Source organism: Saccopteryx leptura, chromosome 1, assembly GCF_036850995.1.
Source record: "Saccopteryx leptura isolate mSacLep1 chromosome 1, mSacLep1_pri_phased_curated, whole genome shotgun sequence".
In the NCBI taxonomy this organism is placed as follows: domain Eukaryota; kingdom Metazoa; phylum Chordata; class Mammalia; order Chiroptera; family Emballonuridae; genus Saccopteryx; species Saccopteryx leptura.
Window position 1 is genome coordinate 229,714,594 of NC_089503.1, and position 15,715 is coordinate 229,730,308.

At 36.6% G+C, this 15,715-nt stretch overlaps 1 protein-coding gene across 2 annotated transcripts in view; it reads right to left on the reverse strand.

Moving 5' to 3' along the window:
• Positions 1–5,281, reverse strand: part of GLRB (glycine receptor beta) — a 58,028-nt gene extending 52,747 nt beyond the window's left edge. Inside the window, exons 1-2 of one of the 2 annotated variants that reach the window (XM_066387553.1) lie at positions 5,155–5,281; positions 3,338–3,488 (exon numbers count right to left, since the gene is read on the reverse strand). In XM_066387553.1, the coding sequence (XP_066243650.1) occupies positions 3,338–3,459 (122 nt within the window). In that variant the 5' untranslated portion in view covers positions 3,460–3,488; positions 5,155–5,281. Of the gene's footprint in view, positions 1–3,337; positions 3,489–5,154 lie in introns of those variants that run through there. The other variant, XM_066387562.1, reaches the window with a different exon arrangement.
• Positions 5,282–15,715: the final 10,434 nt, after the last annotated feature.

The window sequence follows — 15,715 nt, forward strand, 5'->3', positions numbered from 1 at the left end:
CAGTGTGGAATATGAATTGATGGAGGAAAATAAGGAGCAGAGAGACAAAGAGTTCACCAAAAAGGATGGGGAGGAGTAAATAAAGCAGTGTCTACATGGGAATAAAAATGAAGGACATATTCCAATAACGTGAAAGACTCTGGATTGAGAAGTCCCAGTGACTACTGATTTGAGAAGCTAAGATAAGAGGAGAAAGTCTAAGGTGATTCTATGATTTGCTGGGAAACAAAACACTGTGTTGGGAGTGGTGGGGAGGATTTCTGAACTCAGGTTGTACCATTTTAAATTGAGTCTGAGGTCAAGACAGGATAGCCAGGTAGAATTGTTGGATCTATATCATGGCATTCTTCAGAGACATAGAAACTTAGGAGCTGACAGAGACTAAATGGTAGTTACAGCCATAGATTTGGACAAAATTAGCCAGGCAGAATGTACAGAAAATCAGAAGAAAGACGAACAGATTAAGGTCAATATCAGGTTAAGCTGTAAAATAGAAAGCTGTGTCCAAGGACTTAATCTAAAATGTTATTTTTTTAATTTAAAGTTTATTTCTTATTTATTTATATAGTAACATTTTCAAAACTTTTGAAAGCAAATGTTATCAGGTAGTTGGTCAATGTGCTACTGTTGTTTCATTTAAACACCAATAATGATGTCTAATAGCATATGTTCATGATTTTATAGTATCTCAAAACAATATAAAAATAATAAAGAGCTAGGAAAAGTTTGTATGATTCAAGCTCAACATCAAAGAGCTAGGAAAAGTTTGTATGATTCAAGCTCAACATCAATATTATACTTTAGAATATTAAGGAAACCAAGCCCTTTATTTCTTTACATTTTAAAACATTTTTTCCTTTACGTACAGTCTTTGGAAGAAATATAGTTATAACAGTAAAATGGGATATTTTGCTGTTTGCTACATTTAAAAACATATTAACACATATGTCTACACAACCCCATTGTTTCATAAACTACTTTTAAAAAGTTCAAATAAATCAAAGTGTCACTCAATATTGCACTATATTGAGAAGTATTGTGATAGTTGTACCTAATTTTTGAGTATTTTTATCTCAAATATTCCTCCTAGTCAAGATATTTCATACTCAATCAACTTATACAAGATGGGCAAACTTTATCATCCTTTAAGATACAAATACTTTGCATATCCTTTAAAAAACATATTAGAGCTGAGATTTTTAATCTGGATGTTCAAAGAAATGTAATATAATAGAGCCAATCATAACCAGAGGAAACTCTATACTTCTTATGTTCACAATTCAGTGATAATAAAATCAAAATTCTTAAAATGTTTGAACCAAAACTGCATATCTAATTCTCAAAGGTATATCTACTTTTTAGTGAGAGATGATTTCACAGTATCACCATGGTAACAACTAGTAAAGAGGGACTTTTTCATAATTATGAAAAATAAATAAAAATTGAAAATATAGTAGAAAATTTCAAGGATAAAGTTCCAATTAATTACTCAACATGTCTAAAATACTGTGATAAAGCTTACTGGGTATATACAGGGCCTTCCACTTGAAGATTTCCATATTTACCAAAAGAGAACCTTTATTGTTTTACTTTTTTCTACTAGATTTAACTTTAAAATCTGTCTTAAGTAACTATAGACACCCTAAGAAGATATAGGCAGTTTATATATGACACTGTTAATAGTGTAGTTCTGAAAGGGATAGTATGTCCTCTAAAAAACTCTTGTGAGATATATAGTAGGTATAAGTCTTGCTGATGACATCTTCAGAACTCTTTGATTCATGATGGTTAACAGGGCAGGAGGAAGAAGACAAGAGCCTTATCAGCTTCCTCATATAAATAAACTGATCAAAGATGGCTTGACCCCATGCATAGAATTACCATGGCTACAAGACATACACAACAGTTTGTGTCAATATTTAATGTCAATACTCATTAAATAAAAGGTTAATATTAATATCGAGACTATCTAAAACATAAGAATATATGTCCTTTCACTCTGGAAGAGTAAGACGGGACAATGTTCAGTTCTCCAAATTGCTATTCTCCAGGTTGTGGCAAAAAAACCCCAAAACTCTAATAATGAACAGTAGTGATAGTTGCAGGTGATGGTTATTCCTGAGCCTGTCTCCATCAGACACTTGACCGATGGCCAAGGAGGGACACTGAACATAACCCATGGTCATCCCATTACAAACCCGGATATCTGTCCCAGACATCAGAATGTGTAGTACTGGAATAAGCAAAGCTACTAAAGCTGAAAAGAAGGAAATATTTCCTAATAGTTTAATCTAATATTAGACTTTATGTGGATCATACTGTCTCCAGACTCTTATCCTCACATACTTAGACAAATATCCATTCAAAAATACTGACTTTAATATCCTTTACAAAATATACTTCTCAAAATGTACCTTAACATTGCTTATAAACACTTACAAAACTATAATCTACATTTAAATAATGATGATGCCAAAATAATATTAGCTAGGATCAACATAAAATTTAAGAAATCTTAGTTAAAAAATGATCTGCAACAGAAAATTAATTTTTATACCAGATCACTGCATATGTTATACTATTACCTAATAGTACACTATATTTTGTGAAAGTTATTTATAGATGCTATTCAATTGCTCTATTGGATATTATTGGCTGATATCAGCAGTTATATTAACCTTACCTTAAAAAAAAAGTACAAACCACAAAATTTTGTTTTTACCCCCAGAAGAGAGTGGTTGATTTGTATTTAAATTTTGTTTTTACATGTAACTTCAAATCTAATAGCATATTTTTTTCTAAAAATTACCTAATTTTTTCATTAAAAAATTTACCAAAAAACGAATGAAATAGAAAACTGATTCACCATGTGCGTTTCCTTGTGCATTCCATCAATATAAACTAAAAGGACTTTAAAATTATAGTTTAAGCTATCTGATTTTTAAAAATAAATATTTATTTTTAGGAGTATTCTTTAAAAATCAACTTCTGAGCTGGTATTTGGTCAAAACACGCAATCTCTATATCCCATTAAACTTGTACATTTAGGGTAGGAAAAAAATAGTAATTTTTTTCTACTTTTATAAAAGAAGTACAAAAATGTATAAGCTCAGAGTAGAAACAACATTTTATAAAACTTTACTTTTAATACTGGGAATTAGTTTTACATTCTAAACCTCTTTTCAGCATATCAGTTTTTTAATCTAGGAAACAAATGAGTGTATATTCTGATATGAAAAGTTCTGCTGATAATGTGTTTCAATAATAAGCCACCATACTTGGATAAAAAATGCAATATCATTTCTCCATATGACAAAGTAAGACATAAAAAACGTACGATGGGCATAGATACTGCTTCTTTTTCCCCTTCCCCTTCTTTGAAGACTTCTCTTTAGAATAGGCTTCTTCAACCCACAAGGAAATTAAAATAAAAAAAACAATCGCCAATAAAAACTTCATCTTGAAAAGTGAAATTTCAGGAGCTGGATCTACAAGAAAGAACAAGAAAACATTTATATTTATGAAGCAAATGATGAACTATTTGACTCTTTAAAGAGCATGATCATTACTACCGATGGACACTTGTACATCAAATCCTCATTGCTCACTCCTATGTGGTTATACTTTGCTATAGATTTTGTGATGACTTTGCAGTAAAAGTTAGTTTAAATAATGGCAAGAAATAAAAACCTAATGAGCCATAAAAGATAACCATGTAATATTTGTGATTCTATAATTACATAAAATGGTAAATTGATATTGATTTGAACAGTGTATCAATCTATGTTTTTAGAAAGGCATCTAGAAGGATGTTTAGCAGTGTTAAAATAGTTTTCTCATGCTATTACATTTGAATAAATTTTTGTTTTCTTTTAAATTTTTATACTGTTTTAATTTTGCATGTATATTTCCCATAAACAATAAAAGTAATTAAAGAGAAAATAATTTAAAGTATTAAAAATTGACAGAGATAAAAGAAAAAGAGCATCAAAAAGTTTCAAATCCTTATGTGTTTTTATTTATACACAGAAAATTGCAATCTATCTTTTACCCCCAAAAAAGATGCATATGGATTTAAATTAGCTTCTTGGCTTTCCTATTTGCTTGATAATTACCAAAAGATGATTTCTGACTTCAGAAATTCTAGGTAACATTATATGAAATAAAATAGCAAGTACGGTCAGACTCTTCCAAATAATCTTCTTAGCCATATTTTAATAACATTTTCCAGGCTGAAATGAGAATTCTATTCTTGCCAGAGTCTGATGCATAAAAAAAAGAAGAAAAAAGAAAGAAAGAAAGAAAAAACAACTTTAAGCCTCTGCTAACACTGCACTATTAAACCTCTTCTGCGTCCTTTATTTCCAAAGCATAAATTGTTTCTCCTTCGCTGTTTTCTGCAGAAGGAGAGGCCTATCACACTCCTCAACATTAACTTAATTCCCATCTGACCCTTATAAATTTGCTTCTCTCGTGCTATGTTTTTCATCTCTCTTTTCCCCAAGTATTATTTTCTCATATTTATCCTCTGCACCCCAAAAGCAAGCCACGTCCTCTATGATGCAGAAAGCAGGGTGCTTGTCAGGCCAACAGCAAGAGCAGAAGGCTCTCCTCTGTCGATACCGCTTTGGGCGCTCCCTTCCCCCATCCTAAAGTGGCATCGGCTTCCAGATACCTTTGCCCACAGCAGCAGGTACTCCTCCCACCTCCACAACCTTCCCCAAGAAAACACGAGGGCCGTCCTGGCGGTTTGAAGGGGCAGAGAGAAATTCAACACTATGCTCTCTTGTCTTCACCTCCAACCTTTCAAAGGGGAAAGCTGCAATGACTGAAGGAGATTCACAAACAAAACAACGCCAGGAGCCTTCCCCGCCAAATTTGCGTTCGCTAATTATCCCCGGCCCTCTGCATCCCTGCGTCCCGCCGTGTCCGCGGACGCCGCCGCCGCGGTGCTCGGCTGCAGCTGCCGGGCGCCCCTGGCCCGCGCCGGCAGCGCCCGCCTCCCCCGCTGCACGCCGCAGTGCCCCGGTGCCCTCCCTGCCCCAGGGGGCCCGTCTGCCCGCAGAGCCTTTCGCTCCCGTCCCCAGACCACCGCCGCCGCCCACCCTCGTCCTCCCCAGCCCTGCCCTCCGCACTGGAGCCCAGCACACGTACCCGAGGCGCCCCCGCCGGCAGCCGCCAGGCCAGGACGAGGCGGTTCGGGGCCCAGACGGCGGTGGCTGCTGGGGGTGCAGCGGGCGCAGAGCGGGGGCGGCTGCGTCCCCGCCGCCCGCGCCACCGCGGAGCTCGGCTGACGCGCCTGCTCCGGTCGCGGAGCCTGCGCCGTGGCGCGTCGCTGCCGGCTGTCCGCAGTCGCGATCCGGGCGGCTGCGGGGACCACGGGCCGTGTCTCGAGGAGCCAGGGAGGGGCTTTAGGGTGGGGAGTGAGGGGTGAGAAGAGGTATCTTGACTGGGAGTGGAGGGATGTCACAATACCTTTCCCTCCGGGCATTGGAAGGGTTTTCATGCAGAACTCTAGTACCCTAAAGGGGACTAGAGACAGTGGGGGGGGGGGGGGGGTCGAGTAAAGACAGTGTTGGTACAGAAAACAACAACAACAAAACCCCCAAACTTTCTAGGAGCTGGAATTGCTAAAGGTCACCTTTTGACCACTAGTAACAACAACAACAACAAAAAACCCAGTAGAACAAATGACCTTGTTGGACCAAAGTGGACAACCTACCGTTTCTGTGATGTCCTCATTTGTCTTTACAACTGGCATCTAATCTAATCTCTGAATTTTATTTCTAATCTCTAATCCCTGACCTTTCTAAGCAACCTTAAATTGGTCAAAATGACTAAAGCCATATATGATCATGCAGGTAGTGTTTCAACCTATGTTAACTAGTTAAACACGTGTGCAGAACCTTACAGCTTCAAAACCCTTTCGCCCTGGCAGGTTGGCTCAGCGGTAGAGCATCGGCCTGGCGTGCGGGGGACCCGGGTTTGATTCCCGGCCAGGGCACATAGGAGAAGCGCCCATTTGCTTCTCCACCTCCACCCCCTCCTTCCTCTCTATCTCTCTCTTCCCCTCCTGCAGCCATGGCTCCATTGGAGCAAAGATGGCCCGGGCGCGGGGGATGGCTCCTTGGCCTCTGCCCCAGGCGCTAGAGTGGCTCTGGTCGCGGCAGAGCGACGCCCGGGAGGGGCAGAGCATCGCCCCCTGGTGGGCAGAGCGTCGCCCCTGGTGGGCAGAGCGTCGCCCCTGGTGGGCGTGCGGGGTGGATCCCGGTCGGGCGCATGCGGGAGTCTGTTTGACTGTCTCTCCCCGTTTCCAGCTTCAGAAAAATACAAAAAAAAAAAAAAGAACAACAAAACAACAACAACAACAAAAAAAATCCCTTTCACTGCAGTATCTATCTCACTTGGCCCTCACACAACATTCATTCTTGGGCAAGTTCTATGTTTTCATTTCTATTTTACAGATGAAGGAAATTAAGCTCAGATGTGTTAAGGGATGTATATATCTTTTTTTTTTTTTTTTTTTTTTAATGAGAGAGAGACAGAGACAGAGAGAGGGACAGATAGGAACAAACAGACAAGAAGGGAGAGAGATGAGAAGCATCAGTTCTTCCTTGCGGCACCTTCATTGTTCATTGATTGGTTTCTCATATGTGCCTTGACCAAGGGGCTACAGCAAAGCTAGTGACCCCTTGCTCAAGCCAGCGACCTTGGGCTTCAAGCCAGTGAGTGACCTTTGGGCTGAAGCTAGTGACCATGGGGTCATGTCTATAATCCCACGTTCAAGCCAGTGACCCCGCACTCAAGCTGGTGAGCCCTCACTCAAGCCAGATGAGCTCGTGTTCAAGCTAGCAAACTTGGGGTTTCGAACCTGGGTCCTCTGCGTCCCAGTCCAACTCTCTATCCACTGTGCCACCGCCTGGTCAGGCTGATATTTATATCTTGAATAAAATTTAGAAATGTCTGATTTTATACTTCTGAGACAGATATGACTTCAGCTTCCTCTAGCAAAGTGATCATTTTCCTACTTGCTTACGAAGTGGTTCTTCATTTGGATAAGCAGCTCTTGGGTAACAGCTTTCCTATTCTCTCCTGACTGTATGTCTAATTATTATTATTTTTTTTATTTAAAAAGCATGGGTTCAGATGAATATCACTTAGCATTGTGTTGTAGACCTATAGACTTATCCACTAATAAAAATTTCAACCCATTTCATTTTAGGAAAAGGGAGCATTTCTTGTACACAGTAATTGCCTGCCTCTTCTTACCAGAAACGAGACACAGATGGATATTCTGTAGACATGATGGAATGGGAACACACAATATACAGAAAACTCTGACAACAGAGTGCATTGTTGATTACTGGTTTCTTACCCTTGTGATCATGTGATTGGGAGCTGAGGCTCATTGCCACTGTCCAGCATCACCACTGAGTTATCCTATAGCATGTTGCTAGCCTGGAAATGATCAAAATTCAAAATTCTAAGTACAGTTGCTACTGAATGCACATTGCTTTTGCATCATTGTGAAGATGAAAAATCATAAGTAAAACAATCACAAATAGGGGACAGTCTGTATAACTATGTTTTGTAAGCTTCACAAGATACTCTGCTGTCCAAGATTAGTATTTGATCATTACTTTATTTTAAGAGCTGTCCAGTTTTTGGAGACTCCAAATTGGATCAGGATATGACTTTGGACTTTAAAGGTATACAAAGGAAAACTTTTTCATATAATAAAGAAATTAAGAGTTTAGAATAATTGGATGTTCAGATTAGTATAATGAAAGATACTTATGTTTTCCTTTTTAAATCTTAGGGTCACATTTAGAAGAACTTCTATGCTGAAAATATCTAAAATTGACTTGTTTATATTCCCTGATATTATCTCTAATTATGCCACCAATAGATACTCTATTGGATAATTAGGTTAAACAAACAAACAAACAAAAAAGCATGTCCAACTGTCTGGATTGGTTTGAGTGTGGTTAGGTTTTTGTGTGTGTGTGTGTGTGTGTGTATGTGTGTTGTTTTTTTTTTGCCCAAAGATTAAAAAATACAGTTATTGACCCAGAATGACCCCTCCCAGGCCTGTGAAGCTAAATTTAGAATTTTGAATATTTTCTATGAAATTAACTCACTCACCTGGATTTATATAGTTTATATTGTCAGTGGGAAAGCTTGCAAATAATATTATGAAATAATATATTTTCCCCAATCATCTCAAATATTGATTTGCTTTCTCTATGTTTTCCTTGATCAGCATTCACTCCCTTGGTAATTTCATCCAGTCATATAACTTTAAATACTATGTTAATGAATCCCAAATTTATTTCTTTAGACTAAACCTCTATGTAGAACTCTAGACTCATATATATATCCAAATACCTTCTCAACATCTCTACTTGCACATTTAGTAAACATTTCAAACTTAACAAACCCAAAATGAAACTAATGTTCTTCCCTAATTCTACTCCACACTCAGCCTTCTTAGTTGATGGAAACAAATCCCTTCTTTTCTTGTTTGAACCAAAACTCTAGAAATTGTTTTTGATGTCTTTCTTTTTCTTTCTTCCCACATCTAATCTGTAAAGGAACCCTGTTTACTCTCAAATTATAGCCAGAATCCTGCTATTTCTCAGTAATTCTGCTGGGACCAATCTGGACGGCACCATCATTATTTCTAAATTGGATTATTGCAATGGCTTCCTGATGGCTCTCCCTGCCTCCTCCACTGCCCCCTCCCCATCCAATAGTACTCTCAACATTGTAGCCAGATACCTTTAAAACATATCATGTGTCAGATTATGTCACTCCTCAGCTCAAAACTCAGTACTCCTCATTTTACTTGAGGTTCCAAATGTAAGTACTCAATGGTCCACATGGTCCCAATTGTTATGTCCCCTCCCAATATCTCTGTCTTCTTCTCCCCTTTACCTTGCCCTTGCTCCCCCTGCTCCAGCCACACTTGTCTTGCTCCTCTCCAACATGTTTGTGCTCAGCAGGAGACCACCTTAGGTTATTTATTCCAGCTGTTTCCTCTGCCTTAAATGCTCTCCCTCAGAGAGCCGTTTGTCTAACTCCCTAACTTCTTCAAGTTATTTCTCGGATATCACCCTCTCAAGAAGATTTAGCAAATACTGTTTAAAACTGCAAACTCACCCCCATCCAAGGATTTCCGAACACCCTCTTACTGGCATTTTCTCTTATTCATAGTACTTATTACCTTCTAAAATATTACACAATTTATTCATGTATTTGTTACCTTTTATTCCTCTCTAAAACGTAAACTCAACTAAAGAATAGGTTTTTGTCTTCTGATGTTGTCCAAGCACCTGGAATAGTGTTGAATAAATGAGTAAAGCTTGGCCTTAACTTACTTAAATTTCATGTTTTTGTATTAGTAACGTAAATGACAATACAAAATTGGCAGGATTGCTCTAAGAACTGAATAAATTAATTTATGCTAAGTATATGATACACAGAAAAGAGGCCAGGCCCTGGCCGGTTGGTTCAGTGGTAGAGTGTCGGCCTGGAGTGCAGGAGTCCCGGGTTCGATTCCCGGCCAGGGCACACAGGAGAAGCGTCCATCTGCTTCTCCACCTCTCCCCCTCTCCTTCCTCTCTTTTTCTTCCCCTCCCTCAGCCAAGGCTCCATTGGAGCAAAGTTTGCCCGGGCGCTGAAGATGGCTCTGGTTGCAACAGAGCTACGCCCTGGATGGGCAGAGTATCGCCCCCTGGTGGGCGTGCCGGGTGGATCCCGGTCGGGCGCATGCGGGAGTCTGTCTGACTGCCTCCCGGTTTCTGGCTTTGGAAAAATAAAAAAAAAAAAAAAAAAAAAAAAAAAAAAGAAGAAGAAAGAAAAGAGGCCATAAATAATTACCTTGCCTCTTTTAATTTTTTTCTATTTGCTTAGTGGAATGATGGATTTTTAATTGATGTGATCCTGATGCACATTTTTTCTGTCTTATTTTTCTTTATTTACATTTATGTGAAAATATTTTGTATGCCTATCTTAAGACACTCAATAGGATTACTATTTCTTATGCTCCACAGCCTCACATAGTCTATAATATATAAATTTTTATTTTACTTGTTCACAAAACTTAAATGCTGTCTTAAATATTCTGTGTTAGATTAAGAAATCAAAAATTATAAGAAAAGAGGTTAGTCTCACAAATCATTTGTTCATATGATATAAGTACTTACCATTCTTGTTGCTTACTGCTTATATAGCTATAAAACATTAGTCTGAAATATAGAAATTTATTTCTTTTCTATTTTCTCTATATATGAATCATACTTATTCATTAATGGAAGCCTGAATTGTAGTAGTCATTCATTAGATTTTTCACTAAAAATTCAGTCCATATGCCATTATAACCATCAAATGTTTTTTAAAAACATGTTTACCTGTTTTAGATGTGTTTTTCTCTAAATCATCTTCTTTAAAATTGTCTCAAATATAAATAATTGGAATGTAAATATAAATAAAGAGAATTTTACAACTGAGAATGGTTAAAATAATGGGTCAGTTATTTGGCATTTGTTAAGTAGTATTAACAAATTTTAAAAGACAGCACAACTTGTATTGGGAAATGTTAATGACTAGTCAGTCTTAATGTATTAGAATAATGAAGATAACATTTTATAACCCAAAATCACTTCCATATGTTCAGACATAAGCATATTATCCTTAAAATGTTCTCCAATACCCTAATTATTTTAAAACTAACTTTTAAACAATAATAGCTTCATTTTATTGATTATTTGTTAATTGCAAGATATGTAATTTATATTATACTTTTAAAACTTCAAGATATCTTTGCTTCTTATTTTATACCCACATTTTTTATGAGAGACCAGAGGTTAAGAAAGGGAAATTAACTGATCCAGGACAATAGAGTTGAAAGGGGGAGAGACTGCTTCATCCTTAATGTCCTATCACAACATTTAGACTCTGGTTCTAGTTACACGGGGTGAGGGAAAGCAGATTAGGTTTGAGACATAGACAAGGCTTTTTATAGAAATCTGGCTGCAGATTAGAAAATTGAAATCAAAGAGGCTGTTCCAGTACTAGATCCAGACCCTTGCTTCCAACTCCAAGTTGGTCCAAAAGATTAACTAATATGTGAGTTATTTTTCACTTAATTTTGTTTCGGTTCAACACAATAATAATAGCAATAATCATTATCATTGTTATTGGTTAAGTGTATACTATTTTCCAGATACTGCACAAAGCGATTAAATTTATCATCTCTTTAACAATTTCATGGAGTCAGTACTATTCTTATTACAATTTTAAAGATAGAGATCCAGAGGCATTATGTAACTTCTCCGAAGTCACTTTGCTAATCAGCAATTGAGAGAGCTGTGCACCTAATTATATTTTAGTTAGAAAACTGAGCTCTTAAAATACTCTTTTGTGTGGTTGTAAATTATTTATTCAATAATATTACATGACACCCAGAAATACATTAATATACAACTAAAACACCACATTGTGATCATATTATGAGAAAATAAAAGAAGAAATATAAATAAAATCTTCCTATTTATGAATATGAGCACTGTAGGAAACAGTTCAAAACAATCAAATGCCCACTATAACCTCTGCTAACTTGTCATGAGCCCTAACTCCCAAGGGGAGGAATTATCTGTGATTGGAGGTATATGGACTCCAAATAGATATCAAGATATTGATGTTTTATTCAGAGTATTCACTGCTAAAACACCTACAAGATATGACAGAGCTGTTAGATAAATTAGACATATGACCTAAGTCTTCAGCAAAAACAATGAGATAAAAAAATGACTCATTTTTATTCTAATGATGCAAGGCTAGCCTAATATCAATTATATCAAAATCACTGATTTTAGCCAAAATTTTTCACATCCAGATAGATATTACAAAGCAACTGTCATCCACAGATCTGTTTGTGTGGGTTGGTTATTCTTTTATTTTATAGTTAGCATGTGATTGTCAGCTCACTCAGGACTGCTCAAAGCCAAACTTTTCCCGTGAAGCAGTAATAACCATTATTGTGTCAGAAGCAGAAGACCAGTAACTCAGGGCCACAAGTCTGCCAATCAAACAGAATCTCTTCCAAAATATTTGCAGTTTCCACCAAGTCTGAGCAAATTCATAGTTACCGATTTTGACAAGCTTTGATTCTGCCCATTGGCTTTGCTGCAGACCTGGGAAGAGGTCACGTCCTCTCGCAGGCAGGGTTTCAGGGCTTAGATATTCAAGACAATGTGTTCTCTTCCTCTGGTATTCAAAGCAGATTCGTAATATCAGCTTGTAAAGCAATCCAAAACTCTTTCTTTTCAAACCTTCTGAACAATGCCAGTGGTAATTATTTTGTTATCTCTTTCTTCTAAGACCTAGGTGAACAATATTGGAGAAGTATTATCTATGGGCAATTGTAAGAAAATACTTCCATAGGTTTTCTAATATCAAGTTAAATCAACTGGAAGCTTCAAACATGAAGATTATGCATTCTAAATTATGTCTTTATGGAAAATGTTTCATATTTATTATACCAATAAATTCCATTTATAATTTGTGTGCATGACACAAGAGATGATGAATAAGAATCATCATTCTACTCTAGCAATTTTTTTTTAGAAGAAGCAAGTGGCTGGATAATAGTCCTATAAGTATTAAAAATAAGTTATAGAAACAAAACCATGATGTTTGGCCAATTATTATGGTTTTAAAGTAAGACTTTAAAATCCAGCTCACAGAGCAAATAAGGCTCATCATTAAGTAATTACTGAAGTTTGCTGTGATTTTGTAGAGTCTGTCTCTCTAACAATTTTAAAAACTTACTTTAGCAATAGAATTTATACACAAGGCTGGGCAAAAGAAGGTTTACAGTTGTTCGTATAAAAAGTAATACAATAATTAATAAATAATAATATAAGAGTAAACTTTGTGTTTCATGTACTCACAACTGTAAACCCTATTTTGCCCCATCCTGTATACAGGTGCAGGAAAAGAACATTGCACTAGGGTAGTAGCATTGGCAGAGGAAGTGAGGGCTGAGAAAGATCCAAATCTGAGGCTGGCTTGGGTGGGAAAGAAAAGCCAAGAGGGAAATCAGTTTAGCATTCGGTTGAGTTAGAAAAAAAAAAATGGGAGCAGAATAAAATGCTTGAGTAAGATTCTCTGGGTTAGCCTTTCTTAAAGCATGTCCTATACAACCTTAGTCTTCAGTATACTTTAGTCAAGAAGTAAACTTGAGAAATTTTGCCTACCTTTTTTTTTCTAAGAGCTGTAAAATATTTTAGTATAATAAATAATTTGTTCTATCTTAAGTAAACATTTCAAGATTTAGTCCAGAATGACCAAAATATGTTTGACCAGGAAATTTTTCAAAGCTGTATCTATAAATAGTCCATAGACCTAGGCTTTCAAAATATATAATTCAGAAAATGCTGCTCTGTGCAAATTAATATATGAATTTAGAAAATGCTGCTCTGGTAAGTTAAAAGGATGATGAAAGCAATACTTCATGTGTTTTATATAAGAACAGAATAATAGCTAATGCAAGAAACTAGAGCTTAGCTAAAGGCATCCTAGAGTAATTAGGGCATAAGGTGAAAAACCAGATTAAGTGAAGGCCATGGAAATAAATAGAAATGATCAAGTCTTAGAGACATTTTGGATAGATAATCAATAACTCTTCAATCAGAAATGATTTTACAGATAGCACTAGACAATAAGTATAAAACATGGTAACTCTACTTAATGAGGTGAATGTTCTGATAGACAGCAAACAATAGATATGGAAAATTGCAAACAATATGAGAGGGTTCAACATTTATTATTAAATCTTCAGAGTTATTTATGGTAAACTGAATGGCAAATCAACAAGAATTAGCAAGAAAATCTTCAGTTGGGTTACGGTATGTTTTGTGTCTTAAACAATTTCCCAAAGACAAAAGAAGAAGGAAGTGTTTTTAGCATAGAGGAGAGTGAGAACTTGGTGAGAGGTAGAATGTTAGAAAAATGCTACATTGATTCCAATATCTAAACCTTTAAAAAAGAAAGTGTTTTCACTAACAATGAGCAAGAAGGTATGCTGGTCCCTAGGAGTCACACCAATGAATATCAGAACCCTGTATCGACTCTAAATTGGGTCGAACATAATACTATCCTCACACTTATGTGCATCGTTCCCTAGTTGGGTAACACTAGAGTATTTTTTACTACAATGAGAGACTTGTGTACAAGGTACTCCTGGCTTCCTGAGGAGTGAGTTATTAACTGACTTGAAGCAGGATGGGGGAAGGATTGCCATTTCCCATTGAGAGGATGTCTCAGTTGGGTTTTGTAAAATCACTATGGCAGATTGAACAAAGAGAAAAGGGGATTTTTAACAAGTGTAAAAACATGTGTGAAAACACAGATATAGAATACCTGGTATGTTCAAAATTCTGTATAGTTTTATTTTGCTAAAACTTTAAAAAAAAATGGTGGTCTAAAGAAAAGAGAGAGTGACAGAAAATGAAGCTGGAAGAGTCGGCATTGACCAGATTATGAAGAGTCTTGCTTACAATGATATTCACTTTAGACTGTAATGAAGCAGTGAAGGGTTTTAACAAAAGAGAACTACATGATCAGCTTTGTTTCGTAGCATGATTACTTGAACAGCAATTTGGGATAATGATGGGAGAGGCAAAACAAGGAATAAGAAGAGCACCAAAGAATTTGTAAAATTCCACCAAAAAAAAAATGTGGGACTAAACAAAAATAGACCCTAGGAAAATAAGTTGTTAAGTCCAGAGAATACAAGAGATATCAAAAGCAAAAATCTCAGGATTGGTGATGACTAGATGTTGAGAAATGCGTAATAGGACTAGATAAATGAGGACAGCAGAACCAAGTATGTCGATGATCAAACAATAGGTTGGCTATTTTTGGCTTGTGTATTTTGTTTCATTTCATTTTAATTGCTGAAAGGGGGATATAAATAATGGTTAGGCAGTTGCAAAAAAGAACTTTTTTATTACATTTATTGGGGGTGATGTGGATTAATAAAATTATATAGGTTTCAGGTGTACAATTCTACAACACATCATCTTTATATTGCCTTGTGTGTATGCCACTGTAAATCAAGTCTCCTTCCATCACCACTTAGCTTTCTTGTTAATTTTATACATTCTTTACTCTCCTCCAGCCTCTAAACTGCCACTTCAACAGAAGAGAAAATGGAAGCCATAAGAATGAGGTTCACTTGACAAACTTACTTAAGATAGGACTTATTTCCTTCCTTTTAGTTAAGGTAATACATTTCTTCTATGTTTTTTCTTCTGTCCAAGATGGATTCCTTCATCTGTGCTTTAAATCTTATCATTTGTCAGGTATCTAAGAACTAAACCACATCAATTCTCCTCTCCCTTTCCTTTACCTTCCTCTTGAGCCTTTCTACTGATTCTATCATTAAACACATGGGGGCTTCCTAACATATAAAAATAAAAACTTTACTTGGCCTGTAGTGGAAGGGTGGATAGAGAAGCAACCTGGAATGCTGATATCGCCAGTTTGAAACCCTGGGCTTGCCTGGTTTAGGCACACATATAAACAAGCAATGAACAACTAGAATAAAGCAACTATGAGCTGATGCTTCTCATTAACCCCCTCAGTAAAATCAATAAATTAAATATTTAAAAATAAATCTTCTGAGAGGCTAAGCAGTCTATAATAT